This window comes from Chelon labrosus (assembly GCF_963514085.1).
Source record: "Chelon labrosus genome assembly, chromosome: 19".
NCBI classification, from domain to species: domain Eukaryota; kingdom Metazoa; phylum Chordata; class Actinopteri; order Mugiliformes; family Mugilidae; genus Chelon; species Chelon labrosus.
This window is the reverse complement of record NC_140352.1, coordinates 8,289,989-8,305,391: the sequence shown is the minus strand read 5'-3', so window position 1 is coordinate 8,305,391 and position 15,403 is coordinate 8,289,989. Positions and strand designations below refer to the sequence as shown.

The window sequence follows — 15,403 nt, the reverse complement described above, 5'->3', positions numbered from 1 at the left end:
ATGCAGGCCTTCCTCCTAAGAAGCTTTTTAAATATTTAGACACATAAACGATGAAAAAAGGAAAGAGTATAACTAATAGCACTTGAAAATGGGGTCAGATCTTCCTTCTGGCTCAGATTACATGGTAAGTTTACACCGATCAGCCACAACATTATGAAGTAAACAACATTGACCATCTTGTGACAATTCAATGTTCTGCTGGGAAACTTTTGGTCCGAGCATTCGTGTGGATGTTACTTAGACATGTAGCACCCACCTAGACCAGACCAGGCATCCCTATCCCATAGGAATGACACTCCTTGATTGCAGCAGCTGAACTCCCTAGATCCCAAACTGATCCCAGAGGCCCCTCCCCTCAACCCATAGGACTCAAAGGCCCCCCCACTAATAACATTCTGTTGCCAGACACCACAGGACACCCTCAGAAGGTCCATGTCCATTCTCTGATGAGTCACAACTGTGTTGGAGGCACAAGGGAGACCTACACAATATTAGAAAGGTGGTCATAATGTTATGCCTGATCCTTAATTGTGTTTACAGATCCAGCTGATCGTTAAAATCTCACCTCCAGTTCTTTTCCTTTCATCCTCTCTCCTGTGAGATCACGTGGAGCGGTGCATTCAATGCTCCCCGATGTGGCGTGAAAATCTAGCATGTTGCACTTTTATTTTTAAATCTCACAAATTTGAGAGTAGAAAGAAGAATATCTGAGCACATCTTAACTCAGGGATCCCATAGTCTAACTGCTTATCATAAGCATTTAATCAAAAGAATAGAAGACATTTTATTGATGAAGGTTTGACAGCACTACACCGAGTTGTGTCCTGGTCTTTGGTTCCCGTGTCCGAACTTTGCAACGTACCTTGGCCCTTGTGATTGACCTCTTTGGCGGTGATAACTTTGTTGATGACTGTCTGGAGGAAGTCGTTCTCCCCCGCCACCCTGGGTGAAAAACGGGAGATGTTCAGCTGCTTGTGGCGAATGGCATCGTCCAACGCTAGCCTGCAGTGTGCACACAACAGGCGAAACGCCACGGAGAGGAGGAAGGGATGGTGGAAACGAGAGGAGGAGGAGGAGGAGGAGGAGGAGGAGGAGCGGGGGCAGGAAGAGCCACAGAGTGATGGTTGTGAGGAGGGGAGTGGGATTAAAAGAGAGAGAAAAGAGAGAGAGAGAGACACACACCAAAGAGTGATGCGAATGCCATGACAGACACAAAGCCACTTGTTAGCAGTTAACAGTGAGGCAGGATGGGTAACGAAAGAAACACAGAGAAATCATCATTTAGGAAACGAGGCCCAGGCACTGAACCAGTGGGAGACTTGCCCACAGTCGGCGCTGAAGTGTTCTCAAAGCAGAAAAACTTCCAGGCCGTAAAACCCTAGAACACATCCAGCGTCACACACACACACACACACACACACACACACACACACACACACTGTCACTCTGCTTTGGGTAAGAAAAAACACAAAAGTACATGTATTTTGTACTCCACAGTGCTTCGCGCGCAGTAAGCAAACAAAATCACCGAACCAGCTCACATAAGAAAGTGGCAGATGTGTGGCAGCTGTCAGAGAAATGTGCGCGACGGGCGGCGATGGCATCTGCAGCGTTTGAGGATACGGAACAAGCAGAAGGAGGAGAGCGCGGAAGGGTGAAGGCGGCGGTGATGGAGGCATGGAGGAAACGAGAGAGAAGCTCTGACCCCTGGGCTCGGGCACAAAACCAGTCCGAGAAGGGACGTTAGGAGACTGACAGCAGAGATTTGTACAATGATGGGACAAAAACATGCCAATACACGCAAGACAGGTGATTTTTTTTTAAAATGCTATGATGGGCACAGTGGGATACTGAAAGGAAGCAACATAAATTCAGATGCAACTAAATCTTATCATCCTCATTTTTTAATTTTTTATTATTTTTTAATTAAGATTAACAGATTCATCATTTATTTTAGGTTATTTTATGGTTTCGTCTGATTACCATTAATGACATAAAACAGAGAAAAGTCATAAATCCCCACATTCAAGGTGAATTTAAATGAATTAACTCAACTAATCAATCATTTCAGAACACAAGGAAATATTCCCACACACACACACGCATCATCTAAATCTGAATCCACGCTTCTAATTAAGCCGTTTTCGGGAAAGCAACACAACCGCGCCAAGGAGATTTCGATTTATCTGGTCCACTTCTGAGGGCTATTTCCGTCTCTGCTCGGACGCCAGGAGTCTATCCAAATCACATCACTGTGTCGAAACGCTCTAAGCGGCTCCTTCGCTTCTTCTTGGGCCGTCCTCTGCAGGCCTCGACGGCACGTGCGATAACGGGCCGCGGGGCTGCCGTTTTTCAAAAGTTACTCCTGCTTTGCGGCGGCGAACAGTCACACTAGGACATAAATAACCCCTTGTAGACCCCGTTCTCCTCTTCACACTGGAAGGCTCTAATTTCCGTGATTTATGCCCGCGGATAAAGCCGTTAAGTGAGGTGATCTGCCAGCTAAACTGCCTGAATCTGAAGCATTTTCAATTATGCAGGAAATCACGTTAAGGGAAAGGTTACTCTGACTCTGTACGCCGTCCTACAAAAATGGTAACAGCTAATGAGATTGCCTTAATTGAGTCAGCAGGGAATGGGGAGGGGGTGCTACTGTCTTAAAACCCCTGCTAATCTGGTGTCAAGGATTTAAAAGAAAAAAAAAAGAAGTAAAAATCCAACTGCTGTGTCTCTAATACACTGAGCACACTCAAAATCAGTGAAATAACTAAGAGCGGGAACATATCAGCCTCTCTTATTTTATGCGACATCATTCCAGTCTGAAGGGAACTCTACGCTGGATGTGATTTGTTTTGCGCTGCAGCACAATGTACTTACGGCTGAAATGGGATAAAGTGCTGCTTGTCCTCATCGTCCATTTTGCCTGTTATGATGTCGGTGACATCCATTACTGTGAGAAAAAAAAAAAAAAAAAGGAGAGAGAGAGAGAGAGAGGGAGTGGGTTAAAACATGCTCAAGGCCTGTAGTGTATCATAGCTGTGAAAGAGATAGAGATAACTGCATGGTAAGGCCACATCAGGGGGATAAAAGCAGTCCCTGCCAATGCTGGTTCTTCTTTGATGAGGACTAATTAAGGCAGAGGCTGAGCTACGGTGAGAAAATCTCTCTTTTTTTTTTTTTTGGTGAACAGCACTCTGTCACAACAAGCAGAAGAAGTCCTTTGAAGTTAACGATGAACTTAAAGATTTTTGTATAGCGCTTACTGCACAGCAAGACTTCAGAGTCTGTTCAGGGGGCTGTCATATCGCCAGTGACCAGCTTTAGGTACGTGTGTTCACACCTGGTGTCGGAGCCATTATATGTTTTGCAGTTATCTAAAATTTAAATCACTGTGTTTATGTATTTGCATGCAGTACCGGGGTTTTACCTAGGGGGCGCACTAGCATGGAAGTGCATATGGCTAAGCTACAAGTGGGGGAAATGAGTTGTGTGTGTGTTGTTTTTAGCCTCTGTGAGGCACTTTGTATTGCTTTTATGTATGAAAAGTGCCATATAAATAAAAATTTATTTAATTTGATTTGATTTTTTGATTTGATTTGATTTGTTTGCAAGGAAGCAAACAGTTTTTTGACCGTCAGAATGGCGGGCGTGTGAAGTATATGGATTTGGGACAGTGCTGAAATAATTTCGATGTGGTGAGAGAGAATCCGAATGTATGGAACGCATTGTTGTTTATCCCAGAACACGCATCTGAATGCCACCTCAGTGGTTTATTTAAGTTCGTTTAGCTTTCTTTAAGTCACTACACCTTGCATTAACATGCGTCTTCAAATGCGTCTAAATAAATAAATATTAAGTCAAGTAATCACACAATATATGAGTGCGATGCTGCAGTTGGCAGTCTGATGGTGCAATGTAGTACAAAACAGGGTGATGCCACGCCAGTAGAATAATGGCTTCCTTTTCTACAGCACAAGAGGCGTAAAGGAAACTTTTTTTCTTTTCGCAGACTGTGCAAATTTGAGTCCAGAACTCTGGCTTGCTTGCTTACAGACAAACAGGAAGCACATTCTTAAAGTTGCCTGCTGCATGAGTTACAACAGCACTGATGAGAGACGAGGGAAGTATTTTTAGTTGGGTCGCCTTTACCCTATCACCCCAGAGGCTAGGGGGTCAGCCTTTTACAGCGCTTCGCAAGTGTGCCGAAAAATGAGCAAACCTCAAAAATCAAGCTTTCCATCACGCTGTGTACAGCAGCAATAATGATTATGTCTAAAGATAGGCCATCATAAATCAGGCTGTCATTTACCTACACTTCAAGTGGCACTGGAGGAAAAAAGGCTGAAAGAGGGGCATAATTTTCTCTGTTGGATAAGTGTGGGCAAAACGCCAATCTAATTAGTTTACGAAACAGCTGGCAGGTTGCCAACAGCAGATAACTCAAACTCTAAATCTTCTCTCTCCATTTTAGCTGGAGACTTCTGAATTTTAGCCAAATACATTTATTCACCCAGGCAAAGGCTTTAGCACAAGACTTACTTTTAACCAAGAGGCAGAACAAGGCATCTGTAACTCAAAGCTACACACACTGTGATGTTCTGAGATAATCAGCCTTTCAAGCGGCAGCTTCTAAAAATTCTGACTACAATACGACTATGTGCGCCACGCAGATCTTGTGAACAGCAGGTTATCATCGAGTCTCTTTGTTGTCTGCCTTACCTGCCACTCCAAAGGGTCTTCTCAGGCCTGACGTCAGTTTCTTGGTGTTGTTGTCTCGGAGCTCCATGCGCCCCACTCTGACAATCTGACACACAAAGCTGATCTTCTCTCTCTTCAGATCTTCACTGCCTAAGTCCTAAGGATGGCGAAAAGAAAAAGTTATGAAAAAAGTTAAGATTTTGATGAAATTAAAAAAAAAAAAAAAATACTTGGAGAGTACATTTCGATTCAAAGCCCAGTCTGGAAAAGTTGCACGGAAACACACCAAAAAGACTACAACCAGTGGCCAGCTGGACATTCTGCACCTGTGTGAGATGGCATTACTCTCCATACCAGCAGGTGGCAGTAGTCTGTATGCCACATTCAGAAGGAGAAGAGGAAAGATCTACTATTAGCCAGGAGGGTAGGAAGCTTGAAAGAGCTACAAAGCGTCAAACAGAGCTAGTCTCTGCAACCAAAAAGAAAAACAACAAGAACCTTTGTTGTTTCAATTAATTTTATTACTTCTCTCTTCCTGTGCACTGGTTCGCTAAGCTGATCAGCCAATCAAAGTGATCGCCACTGATTCAACATGCTAAATCAGCTGAAAAGCCGGGGATAGGGGTCCAACTGGCGCTACAGGTGCGAGACACAACAGAAAAACTAGGGTCACAGAACCCCTCAGAGGGCCTAAAATTGGGAAATGGTCAACCGTCGGCTCTGTGTGTCACGGCCTTTAAGCTCTTTCAGTCCTAAGGTAATGAAAAACAACTCATCGATTCACTTCCTAAGCTGAAGCTGAGTCTGTGTTAAGGGCAAACTTTGCCAAGTCATTTCTCGTGGGCAATACCTTCCAAAACTAGAGTAGTGTTCCCACTGGGTGCACGCCAACCTTTCTGTCCTTGGGCTTCCATTAGATAGAGGTCACAAACAAGAAAGCTAGACTCTTTCTGTAAAAAGCTTGACAAGTACAGGCTCCCACACGCCTCATAACATGGCTGAATTAACAGTGAACTACAGATGAGTGCACACACACAAAATCAACCAAACACACTTACCGTGAAGACCGCCCGCAGGTTGTGAAGCTGGTCTATGTCTTTCGCTAGACCTGAGCTTGACCATTTCACCAGGTAGTTTTCACTGTTAAGAAGAGTTTTTTTGGGGGAAAAAAAACTTTGTGTCAGCACTTTTTCATAATTACACTGAAACATCCATAACACGGGGAGTTTGGAAATTTAGATGAACTGCATTAAGTATAGATTCCTTCAAAGCTGCATGCCTAAACACTAATCCTAAAATCATACTGCGTGGGAAACAAATGTGGGAAACAAAAGGCATGACTGGTGCTGAATGCAGAAGGCATAGTGTGTGTGTTCTTGTTCAGCTATCTTGCAGGGGACCCATTTACACCATCGGAGTGAGGACATTTGCCAAAGTGAGGACATTTTGGCCCGTCCTAACTTCTTTAAATGTTTGTTTGAGGGTTAAGACTCTGTTTTGGAGTAAAGGTTACATTTAGGTTATGGCCAGGATTGGGGTAAAGGTTAGGGTAAGGCACTCAGTTGAGATGGTTAGGATTAAGGCTTGGTAATGCATTACGTCGATGAATGTCCTCACAAAGATAGCCATACAAACATATGTGTGTGTGTCAGAAGGGGGAAAAAACAAAAAAAATGTGGGACAAGTGAATATACCCATGGGTTTACCTGACGAACTTGGAATCCACTGGGTCGTAGAGGGACATGAGCACCTCCGCATCTTCGCCAATCTTACACACCACGTTCTTTAGTGTCACGAAGAGGGCAAAAGCTGGCGTGGAAGCAAACTTTGCTTGCCTTGTCAGATCAATATTCTGCTTCTGAGACTGTCGGATAAACCAGAGGTATCACAATGATTATTGGGTACTCTTAAACAGATTCTGCTACAAACAGATGGGACTAAGGATTGTGCTGTTTGAACAATAAGTTAGTATGAAGAAAGAGAAGTGCAGCTACCAACTCCATGCTACTCTTTTTAATAAGTTAAAAATCTAGATTTGACAATATTTAGAAATCTTTACATTCTCTTGATCTCCAGGTCAACACCTTGAGTCAAAGGACATTTTACATGATTCCTTGGATGCCCTTCAAAATTATGCAGGGGCCTCACCATTAATATTTATCATGGCGACCTAGACACTTTCTTATTGCCCATGCATATGCAATAAAGACTTTGGAAAGAAACGGTCACTTAGGTTGAGGCCACATATCTGCAGGGCATTCAGCGTCTGACATATACTTTTAACTGGCATTCAGACGAGGGTCGCCACTGCTACGCCAAGCGCAACAGATTGGGATTTGAGCTCTTGACTTTCTGATCACACCCAGAGTGACAATCCTATCGAATGTTAATCATGTTCACTACTTCAGTTAAGAGTTTTAACATGTTAACATTCACAAATTAGCACTGAACAAAGTACAGTCATTGCCACATGGTCATTAATGAGAGTACTTGACATTATGAAAATTTAACTTGATAGCACTACATATAAAAATAAAGAATCACCATCTGAGTAGATGTGGGAGAATTTATCTTCTCTAGAAATTAAATATCTGTCCTGAATTTCATAAAATGCTTCCAGTTGTTGAGATATTTCAGACTGGACCAAATGCACAATCTGATCAAGTTTGAGTGACATCTCTAGAGTCACAGCGCTCATTTTAGCATGGACAAAATGTGGATAATTTTGGATCGGGATGGATCTTGTGCTACTGAAAAGGATAATAAATGTGAGTTTACATAAATAATTAGCTTGCACATGTACATGTATAAAAAGTGTTAATCCTATGGAAACTGTTGCCTTTTTTGGCGCATTTGGACAAGATCTTCTAAAGAACTGCCCCAGTTAATAAAGGGGGTGAATTTCCAATTATACAAAAAAAAATGATATTGTCAAAATTGAACACTTTCCAATTCACAAAACGCAGAATCTGGAGGTTCGAGATTGTGTGAACATCCCTAAGATGATAAAGAGGAGCCTGTCTCTGGTTCTACCTTTTGTTATTAAATAACTGACACTTCCTTGTGGCTGTGTTCACATATATTACCTTTATCTTTAATACCTACAGTACTGGAACTATATAAAAGCAACTGAAATTCAAGTATGCTTGTCCAACTAAAGTCAAAGGGAGCCAAGAGATTCCATGCGATGTACCAACTCTGGCTCATGACTGCAGAAAGAGCACTGATGACCGTTCTACTTTTTCTTAATGCAAATACTGTAATATTGCCATCTTAACCGCATGGGATTCAATGAGCCTTCATTCACACTGTGCACTACTGGGTTATCTCTGATAAACTATCTGGATAAAGAACAGATTTTTATCTTATCTTATTTGTGCCTACCTTCTCCTCTTGGATCCGGTCCTCAATTTGTTTGGAGGCGGCCTCATGAGCTCTGAACAGGCTGATGGTGCTGGTGAGCTCTGGGTCCAGTATGTTTCCATCTTTGTCTCTAACAACGAGATCGAGATCCAAGTACCTTGCATAAAAATAGGAGAGGGTTAACAAGTGCCAAGATCCACAAAGATGCACGGCAACTATTGAACATGTGGTTCTATTTGTCAAAGATGAAATTATGCTACGACTCCCATTACTTCATTCAATATTCCCTCGGCTCCCTAGTTTTTCTTTCAATACTATTTTCTTTTCTTCGTCATGGAGGGAGTCAGGGGAGACAACAGCATGCTGGCTACACGCACTCAATGGATTTCATAAGCTCATCACTCCCTGCTTCTCCCAGACAAAAGCCATTTTTCTACTTGGCCAAAGGTTTGAAGTTTCATCACAGCAGAACAGAGCTTCACAATTTTCCTTTTTTAACTGATTTTCTAGGTCCACTGCAGACATAGCAAGAGCTGTCATTTCATGATGGAATACAGTACAGTTTACTGGAGCTAAATCGCTCCAGTTTGTTCTCAAGCTAAGTGATGACCTGTCATTTTCTATTGACCGACACTGTTGACCTATTCCAACAAGAGTCATTTTTCCGGATCGATCTGAGGATAAAGGGATATAACCCGTAGGGAGGGAGGGACGAGGCTAAATGCTCTAACTGCTTGATCCTTACTTGTTGCCGTAGTCTATCTTGGAGGTGACTTTCTGTTTCAGCTCAGTGAGCTCGTCCTGCGGGAGGGTGCCGGACAGGATTTGTGAACGCCATTCAATGAGGTCGTAGATCATGTCACGGACAGAGTTGAACATCTCGCGCTTGTCCCCCTGTCGGACAGAACAAGAGCTTAGATACAACAGGAATATTTATTAATGGTATTATGTGGATGTCTCGAAGTCTTGCAGAAAGTGGCTCCCCGTTTTGTTTGTCACTTGTACATGCATGCTATATAAAAATGTAGTGATGGCCAGCCATTGCTTTGCATGTGTTTCAGGAGGAGGAAGGCGCCATGTTCTGATCTTTATTGTTAAAAATAAAGATTAAAAAATGATTAACCGTCCTGTTATGTTCGTTTCTCAGGGACAGCAGTGATGTTCCTGCAGGGTCAAGTTGACCCAGGGCATGTGCCAGATATTGTTTCTATCTCATTATTAAATCCATTTCAATCTATATTTAGTGCAATGGTGTTCTTTACCTCTCACAGATCATGGCTTAATGAGGGTAAACTTTTTTTTTCATGAAGAAATGATCTACATGTAAAATACAATAGTTTTACTTGACATAGATTTTTAATTAATTTTTTATTGAAATTTTAAAATTTTTCTTTTTATAGGGGAATGATAACTTAGCAAGAGAAAACCTCTTGTGTTCAGGGTCAAAGCGACCCGCAGACTCAAAATCAAGAGAAATGAGTCATGAGGATTTGCTGGTTTAGCCGTCCTAGTGGGCCCTGGCACTGTCTTCATTATGTTTTTCTGCTGACAGTTTTGCCTGACGCATGTTTAGGGATGAAGACCATAGTTTTAAATTTTTTTTTTTGATGTGAATGTCTTACTTGGAGGAATATGAATAGTAGTTTCCACATTTGGTCCTTAATCAGAATCACCAGACTCAGAACTGACCTCAATATGGTATGCGAAAGTTTTAAACTAAATACTTTATCAAAAAAATACTGATAGTATCTAGTATCTAGTCTAGTAATACTGTATTTTCTCTATCATTTGTTCTGTATATGACACGAGTGTGAGTGTATGTGTTTGTACGTGGGGAGACAGGCTGGCTTACCACATATAAATCCCTCCATATTGTAGCCCATTCCCGCAGCGTGGTGGTGACCTCCTGAACCAGGGGCAACTCAGTGGGAATGACCGTCTCCTTTTGCCTGCAGCGACAGGGAACAATTTTTTATACAGGGATTCGGTGTCCTTTCTGCCCTTCCTTATCCAGACGGAGGAAAGACGGTGAGATGTTCCTGAAAATATCTGTCTCTTGGAGTGCAGTATCTAAACCGAAATCCTCACATGATCAGCTGTTAGTATTAAGTTAGAAGTTAGTTGCTTTGTTCAAATGCATCAGCTCTAATTCTATGGATTCTCAAGGTTCTCAGCTGTGACACTGAGCGTGTAACCTTGTGCCGTGCGCGAAAAATCCAAGAAGACAGATTAAAACAAAACAGTTCCACGATTTGTGCCACACATGTCACATCATATCAAGTGCAGACCTTTCCGAAACTGAAACAACCGTCGAGGACATCTACGTGCAACTTAACTTTTATCAAGTCAACAAGCTTTATCAGAAAATATATTAGGAGGTCAAACTTCTTATCGGTTTGTTTCCACATTCAGCATTCATTGGTGGACGTGCACACATACATATGCTGGATTTAATCCAGCTGGTTAATAAAAACAAATTATTTAATATCGTATTTCATTCAAAAGCGCAAAATACTAACCCACTGCCCTCGACTGTGGCCTCTTTCAGGTGTATATAGCAAGCTGGAAATACGCCCTGCAAGAGAAAGAGAAAGAAATACAAACAATATTATGGTATGGGAGCCACGGATGTTGAAGAGATGGGAAATTAAAACTGTAAGCATTTCAAATCTTTGCATGCACGCACCTTCTTGGATTTCCTCCTCAGCCTATGGCCTCTGTACCAGTCTAACAGAGAAAAGAATTATGTTAAGTGTAAGCTTTCCCATACACAGAAAACAGGGAGAATAAAAACACCTAAAGCTAAATTAAACTAAATACACAAGGTTGTTTTCCTAACTATTTTATAATAAAAACTGACTTGAAGAGGAAAATAACAACACGGGAAGCAGGACATGACAGCAGATAGCAGGGCTGCAACTGCCTGCGTTGTCTTATTAAACGCACGAGCCAGAAATTTGACAAAACAAAAGAGGTATTAGCGATGACAGGAGAGTATTGTACAACACGGGCACGTCAGCTCTGATCACGCGTGGCATCAGTAAGCCCGGCTCTCACCTTCATACGTCTCAAGTATGTGCACCGTGTCTCCGATCTGCAGTGACAGCTCCTCCTCTCCCCGGGCGTCGTAGTTATAGATTGCTGGAGAGAGACGAGAGAGGACAATATAAGAGGAGGAGATATTACAGGAGGAGAAAAGAGGCAATAAAGCGTTTGGCTCCCTCGTGGCGCTAATTGTGTTCCCCCTGCAATGTGTAGTAGAGACAGCACGTGTGTGCGGGACATCCACCCACGCTATTTGGACACAGTGACGGCTGGGCCTGGCACCATCCACGCTGTGATATAAACACATTTGACCGCCTACTGAAAAAGAAACTAATAACTGTGGATAAGGCCAAAATGGCAATAATGACAGCGACGAACAGATTGGCAGAGACAGATAGGATGATAAAATATTATACCGTCACTGATTTTCTTAGCAGCTTTGAGAAAGACAACATCAAGGTGCTTGTTTTTTCCTCTCTCAGCGACGCCGCACAAGCATATTATTGCCTGCGTTATTAATATGTTAAATAGAGCCACAACGATCCATGGATGATGACAGCGATTATGTAAATACACTGAGTTTGGCGGCGAAAGTCAGAGGTGTGGGAGTTGAGTGTTTCCCCGAGGTTTACAGCTCTGAGGACCGAAACAAACACTTAAAGGAATCATGGTGCCCATGTGTTTCTTTGAATGGCAACAGAAAATATAACATATTACCTACACATTATGCAATATCAGACTAATTACATGATTCTTGCACTAATTATTGTCAGATGCTGTGTTATCCTTGTCTGTTTATTGCACACCAAGTGGAGTTGCACCTCCAATTTACTTGTTGCTCTGGTACAATGACAATAAAGCTCTTTACCTCTTTACCTTAAAGGGGAATTACCATTTTTTTACAACCTGGACCTTATTTCTGGCATAAAATACGATCATTGACTCACCCATATAACTTTGGTGTCATTTGGAGTCGTTCGGACGATATCTAGATCCAGTGGAGCACCGCGTATATCCATATAGTGGGAGTGAAAGGGGCACCGAAACGCAGCCTCTAAATAACGCATTATCTGCCACGAAACTCGTTCATTTCACCAATATTTTGTTATGATACGCTAGTCCTATTCCGCGTTGAGTCCGGAGTTACCCGTTATCTATTCGCGGACAGGCAGCAGTTTATTGTTCTTCGGCCAGCTGTTCCTCTCTCTGCCTCCGCATCCTCCTTTCAACGAGCTCCTCATCCGTATACTCTGGCTCAAAACAGTAAGGACGTTAATCATAAACCTAGTAGTCATCCACAACCTCAGAATCTGAAAAATATTCAGCCATGTTGCAAAACCCTAGCAGTAGCAAATTACAGGTAAACAAGCCGCGCAGGGTGCGCTCAGAGATGACATCATCCAGGTCAGAAGTTAGTAGATCAATCTGCAGACCCTGGATGATGATAACAGGTAACTCCGGACTCAGCGGGGAACAGCACTAGCGTATAAAAACAAAATATTGGTGAAATGAACGAGTTTTGCGGTAGATAATACGTTATTTAGAGGCTGCGTTTCGGTGCCCCATTCACTCCCACTATATGGAAATACGCGGATGTAAATATCATCCGAACGACTCCAAATGACACCACAGTTATATGGGTGAGTAAACGATTGTATTTTATGCCAGAAATAAGGTCCAGGTTGTAAAAAAACGGTAATTCCCCTTTAACAACTGAACAGTTAATTGAACTTTTGAACATTTCTTCTCAGGGCGGAACTCCGCCATGCGCAATACAGAGAACAGACCACGTAGAGACAGAAATGACATGCTAGACATGCTAAAGAAAAGATACCACAAAAATGTAACACAGTCGCTTGAGCACCTCAACAAATAAGATAAACCGGCTTTCCAAAATGTTGTTGTTGGTTGGTGTTCAGAGCTTGGGAGTCATTGGGCATTTTTTTTTTTTTTTCTCAGACAAGCACTCAACAAAGTCTCCCAGGAGCAGATGCTAATGGCTGGTATGGCAACGTTGCTTTCCAGTGCATTTGCAAGTTGCAAGTTGTAGAGACCATAAAACTAAATGATGTAGATTTCCATTACATCCTGAAGTGGGTGTAAGCAACCTTTTGCCGCTACATATCAATTACAATCAGCAAAGGCAACTGAAGTTAAATCATACTCGGCGCCGTCTTTTCTAATTCATTGCAGACGAACGGTAAACAACTAATTAGGACTCCACTGAATAAATCTTCACTTTTGCAATGCATCACTTGCAGTATAGGTTAACTTTTAATGGGTGAGTCATTCAGACGTTATGATTATGTCTGAATTAAAGTTAAAAAGTTTAGCTGGGGAAGTTCTGTTTGTAATTTGATGCTAATCAAAAGCATAATCAATATATCAGTTGAAAAAAAACACTTCAGGGTGTATGTTCTGGTGAGTTATAGGACGTCATCAAAAAGCATTTATAAAATGTAGAGTATATACCGATCATGCATAACATTATGACCAACTTACTAATATTGTGTAGGTCTCCCTTGTGCCTCCAAAATAGTTAGGACTTATCAGAGAATGGACATGGGCCTTCTGAGGGTGTCCTGTGGTGTCTGCCAACAGAATGTTGTTAGTGAGGGCCTTTGAGGGGAGGGGCCTCTGTGGATCATCCCACAGATACTTGATCAGTTTGGAATCTAGTGAATTTGGAGGCCAGGTCAACACCTTGTGCTGTTCTTCATGTTTGTTGTTTTTGTGTGTGTGTCTGTGTCAGGCTGCATCCTGCTGGGGATGGCTGCTGCCATCAAGGAGTGTCATTGCTATGGGGTGGGGGTGCCTGGTTTGGTCTTGGTGAGTGGTACATGCCTAAATAACATCCACGCGAATGCCAGGTCCAAACGTTTCCCAGCAGACACTGAATTGTCACAAAATGTTCAATGTTATTTACTTGTCAGTGGTCATAATGTTAGGCCTGATCGGTGTATAAGCGTAGTCACTCCAATTTAGCAAGCAAGTGGACGACTGTGGATAAATCTGACATGTGGGTTATCGTGTTTGATGGGAAAAATGCCACAAACTAATAATACATTCTTCAGTGGTAACTTTCCTACATATTTCATCAAAATAAAAAATATCTGATATCTCCCAAACAAACTAAAAACCCTACAAAAGGCCGATCTTCTAAGCAGGAGTCAGTAAAAAGACTTTTCTTTACACACAATAAAGACATGTCAGGGCTATTTTTTCTTGAAGGTCAACTAATACAATGCGGGCTATTCTTCTTGAAGCCCCTGACTCCACAGCTAACAAACATAGCCTCACACAGCCACTGTCAGAGCCCTACTGATACACTATATTACCAAAAGTATTCGCTCACCCATTCAAATGATCAGAATCAGGTGTTCTAATCACTTGGCCTGGCCCCAGGTGTATAAATTCAAGCACTCAGGCATGCAGACTGTGAAACAAGACATTTGTGAAAGAATGGGCCGCTCTCAGGAGCTCAGTGAATTCCAGCGTGGAACTGTCATAGGATGCCACTTGTGCAACAAATCCAGTCGTGAAATTTCCTCGCTCCTAAATATTCCACAGTCAACTGTCAGCTCTATTATAACAAAATGGAAGCGTTTGGGAAAAACAGCAACTCAGCCACGAAGTGGTAGGCCACGTAAAGTGACGGAGAGGGGTCAGCGGATGCTGAAGCGCATAGTGCAAAGAGGTCGCCGACTTTCTGCACAGTCAATTGCTACAGAGCTACAAACTTCATGTGACCTTCAGATTAGCCCAAGTACAGTACGCAGAGAGCTTCATGGAATGGGTTTCCATGGCCGAGCAGCTGCAGCCAAGCCACACATCACCAAGTGCAATGCAAGGCGTCGGATGCAATGGTGTAAAGCACGCCGCCACTGGCCTCTAGAGCAGTGGAGACGCGTTCTCTGGAGTGATGAATCACGCTTTTCCATCTGGCAATCTGATGGACGAGTCTGGGTTTGGAGGTTGCCAGGAGAACGGTACATTTCAGATTGCATTGTGCCAACTGTGAAATTTGGTGGAGGAGGAATTATGGTATGGGGTTGTTTTTCAGGAGCTGGGCTTGGCCCCTTAGTTCCAGTGAAAGGAACATTGAATGCTTCAGGATACCAAAACATTTTGGACAATTCCATGCTCCCAACCTTGTGGGAACAGTTTGGAGCGGGCCCCTTCCTCTTCCAACATGACTGTGCACCAGTGCACAAAGCAAGGTCCATAAAGACGTGGATGACAGAGTCTGGTGTGGATGAACTTGACTGGCCTGCACAGAGTCCTGACCTGAACCCGA

At 42.7% G+C, this 15,403-nt stretch overlaps 1 protein-coding gene across 2 annotated transcripts in view; it reads right to left on the bottom strand.

Moving 5' to 3' along the window:
- Positions 1-15,403, bottom strand: part of dock1 (dedicator of cytokinesis 1) — a 200,906-nt gene that overhangs the window by 162,732 nt on the left and 22,771 nt on the right. Inside the window, exons 2-12 of one of the 2 annotated variants that reach the window (XM_084567048.1) lie at positions 11,119-11,202; positions 10,748-10,788; positions 10,581-10,636; positions 9,914-10,010; positions 8,807-8,955; positions 8,083-8,218; positions 6,405-6,562; positions 5,757-5,838; positions 4,720-4,855; positions 2,878-2,950; positions 863-942 (exon numbers count right to left, since the gene is read on the bottom strand). In XM_084567048.1, the coding sequence (XP_084423174.1) occupies positions 863-942; positions 2,878-2,950; positions 4,720-4,855; positions 5,757-5,838; positions 6,405-6,562; positions 8,083-8,218; positions 8,807-8,955; positions 9,914-10,010; positions 10,581-10,636; positions 10,748-10,788; positions 11,119-11,202 (1,092 nt within the window). Of the gene's footprint in view, positions 1-862; positions 943-2,877; positions 2,951-4,719; positions 4,856-5,756; positions 5,839-6,404; positions 6,563-8,082; positions 8,219-8,806; positions 8,956-9,913; positions 10,011-10,580; positions 10,637-10,747; positions 10,789-11,118; positions 11,530-15,403 lie in introns of those variants that run through there. The other variant, XM_084567047.1, reaches the window with a different exon arrangement.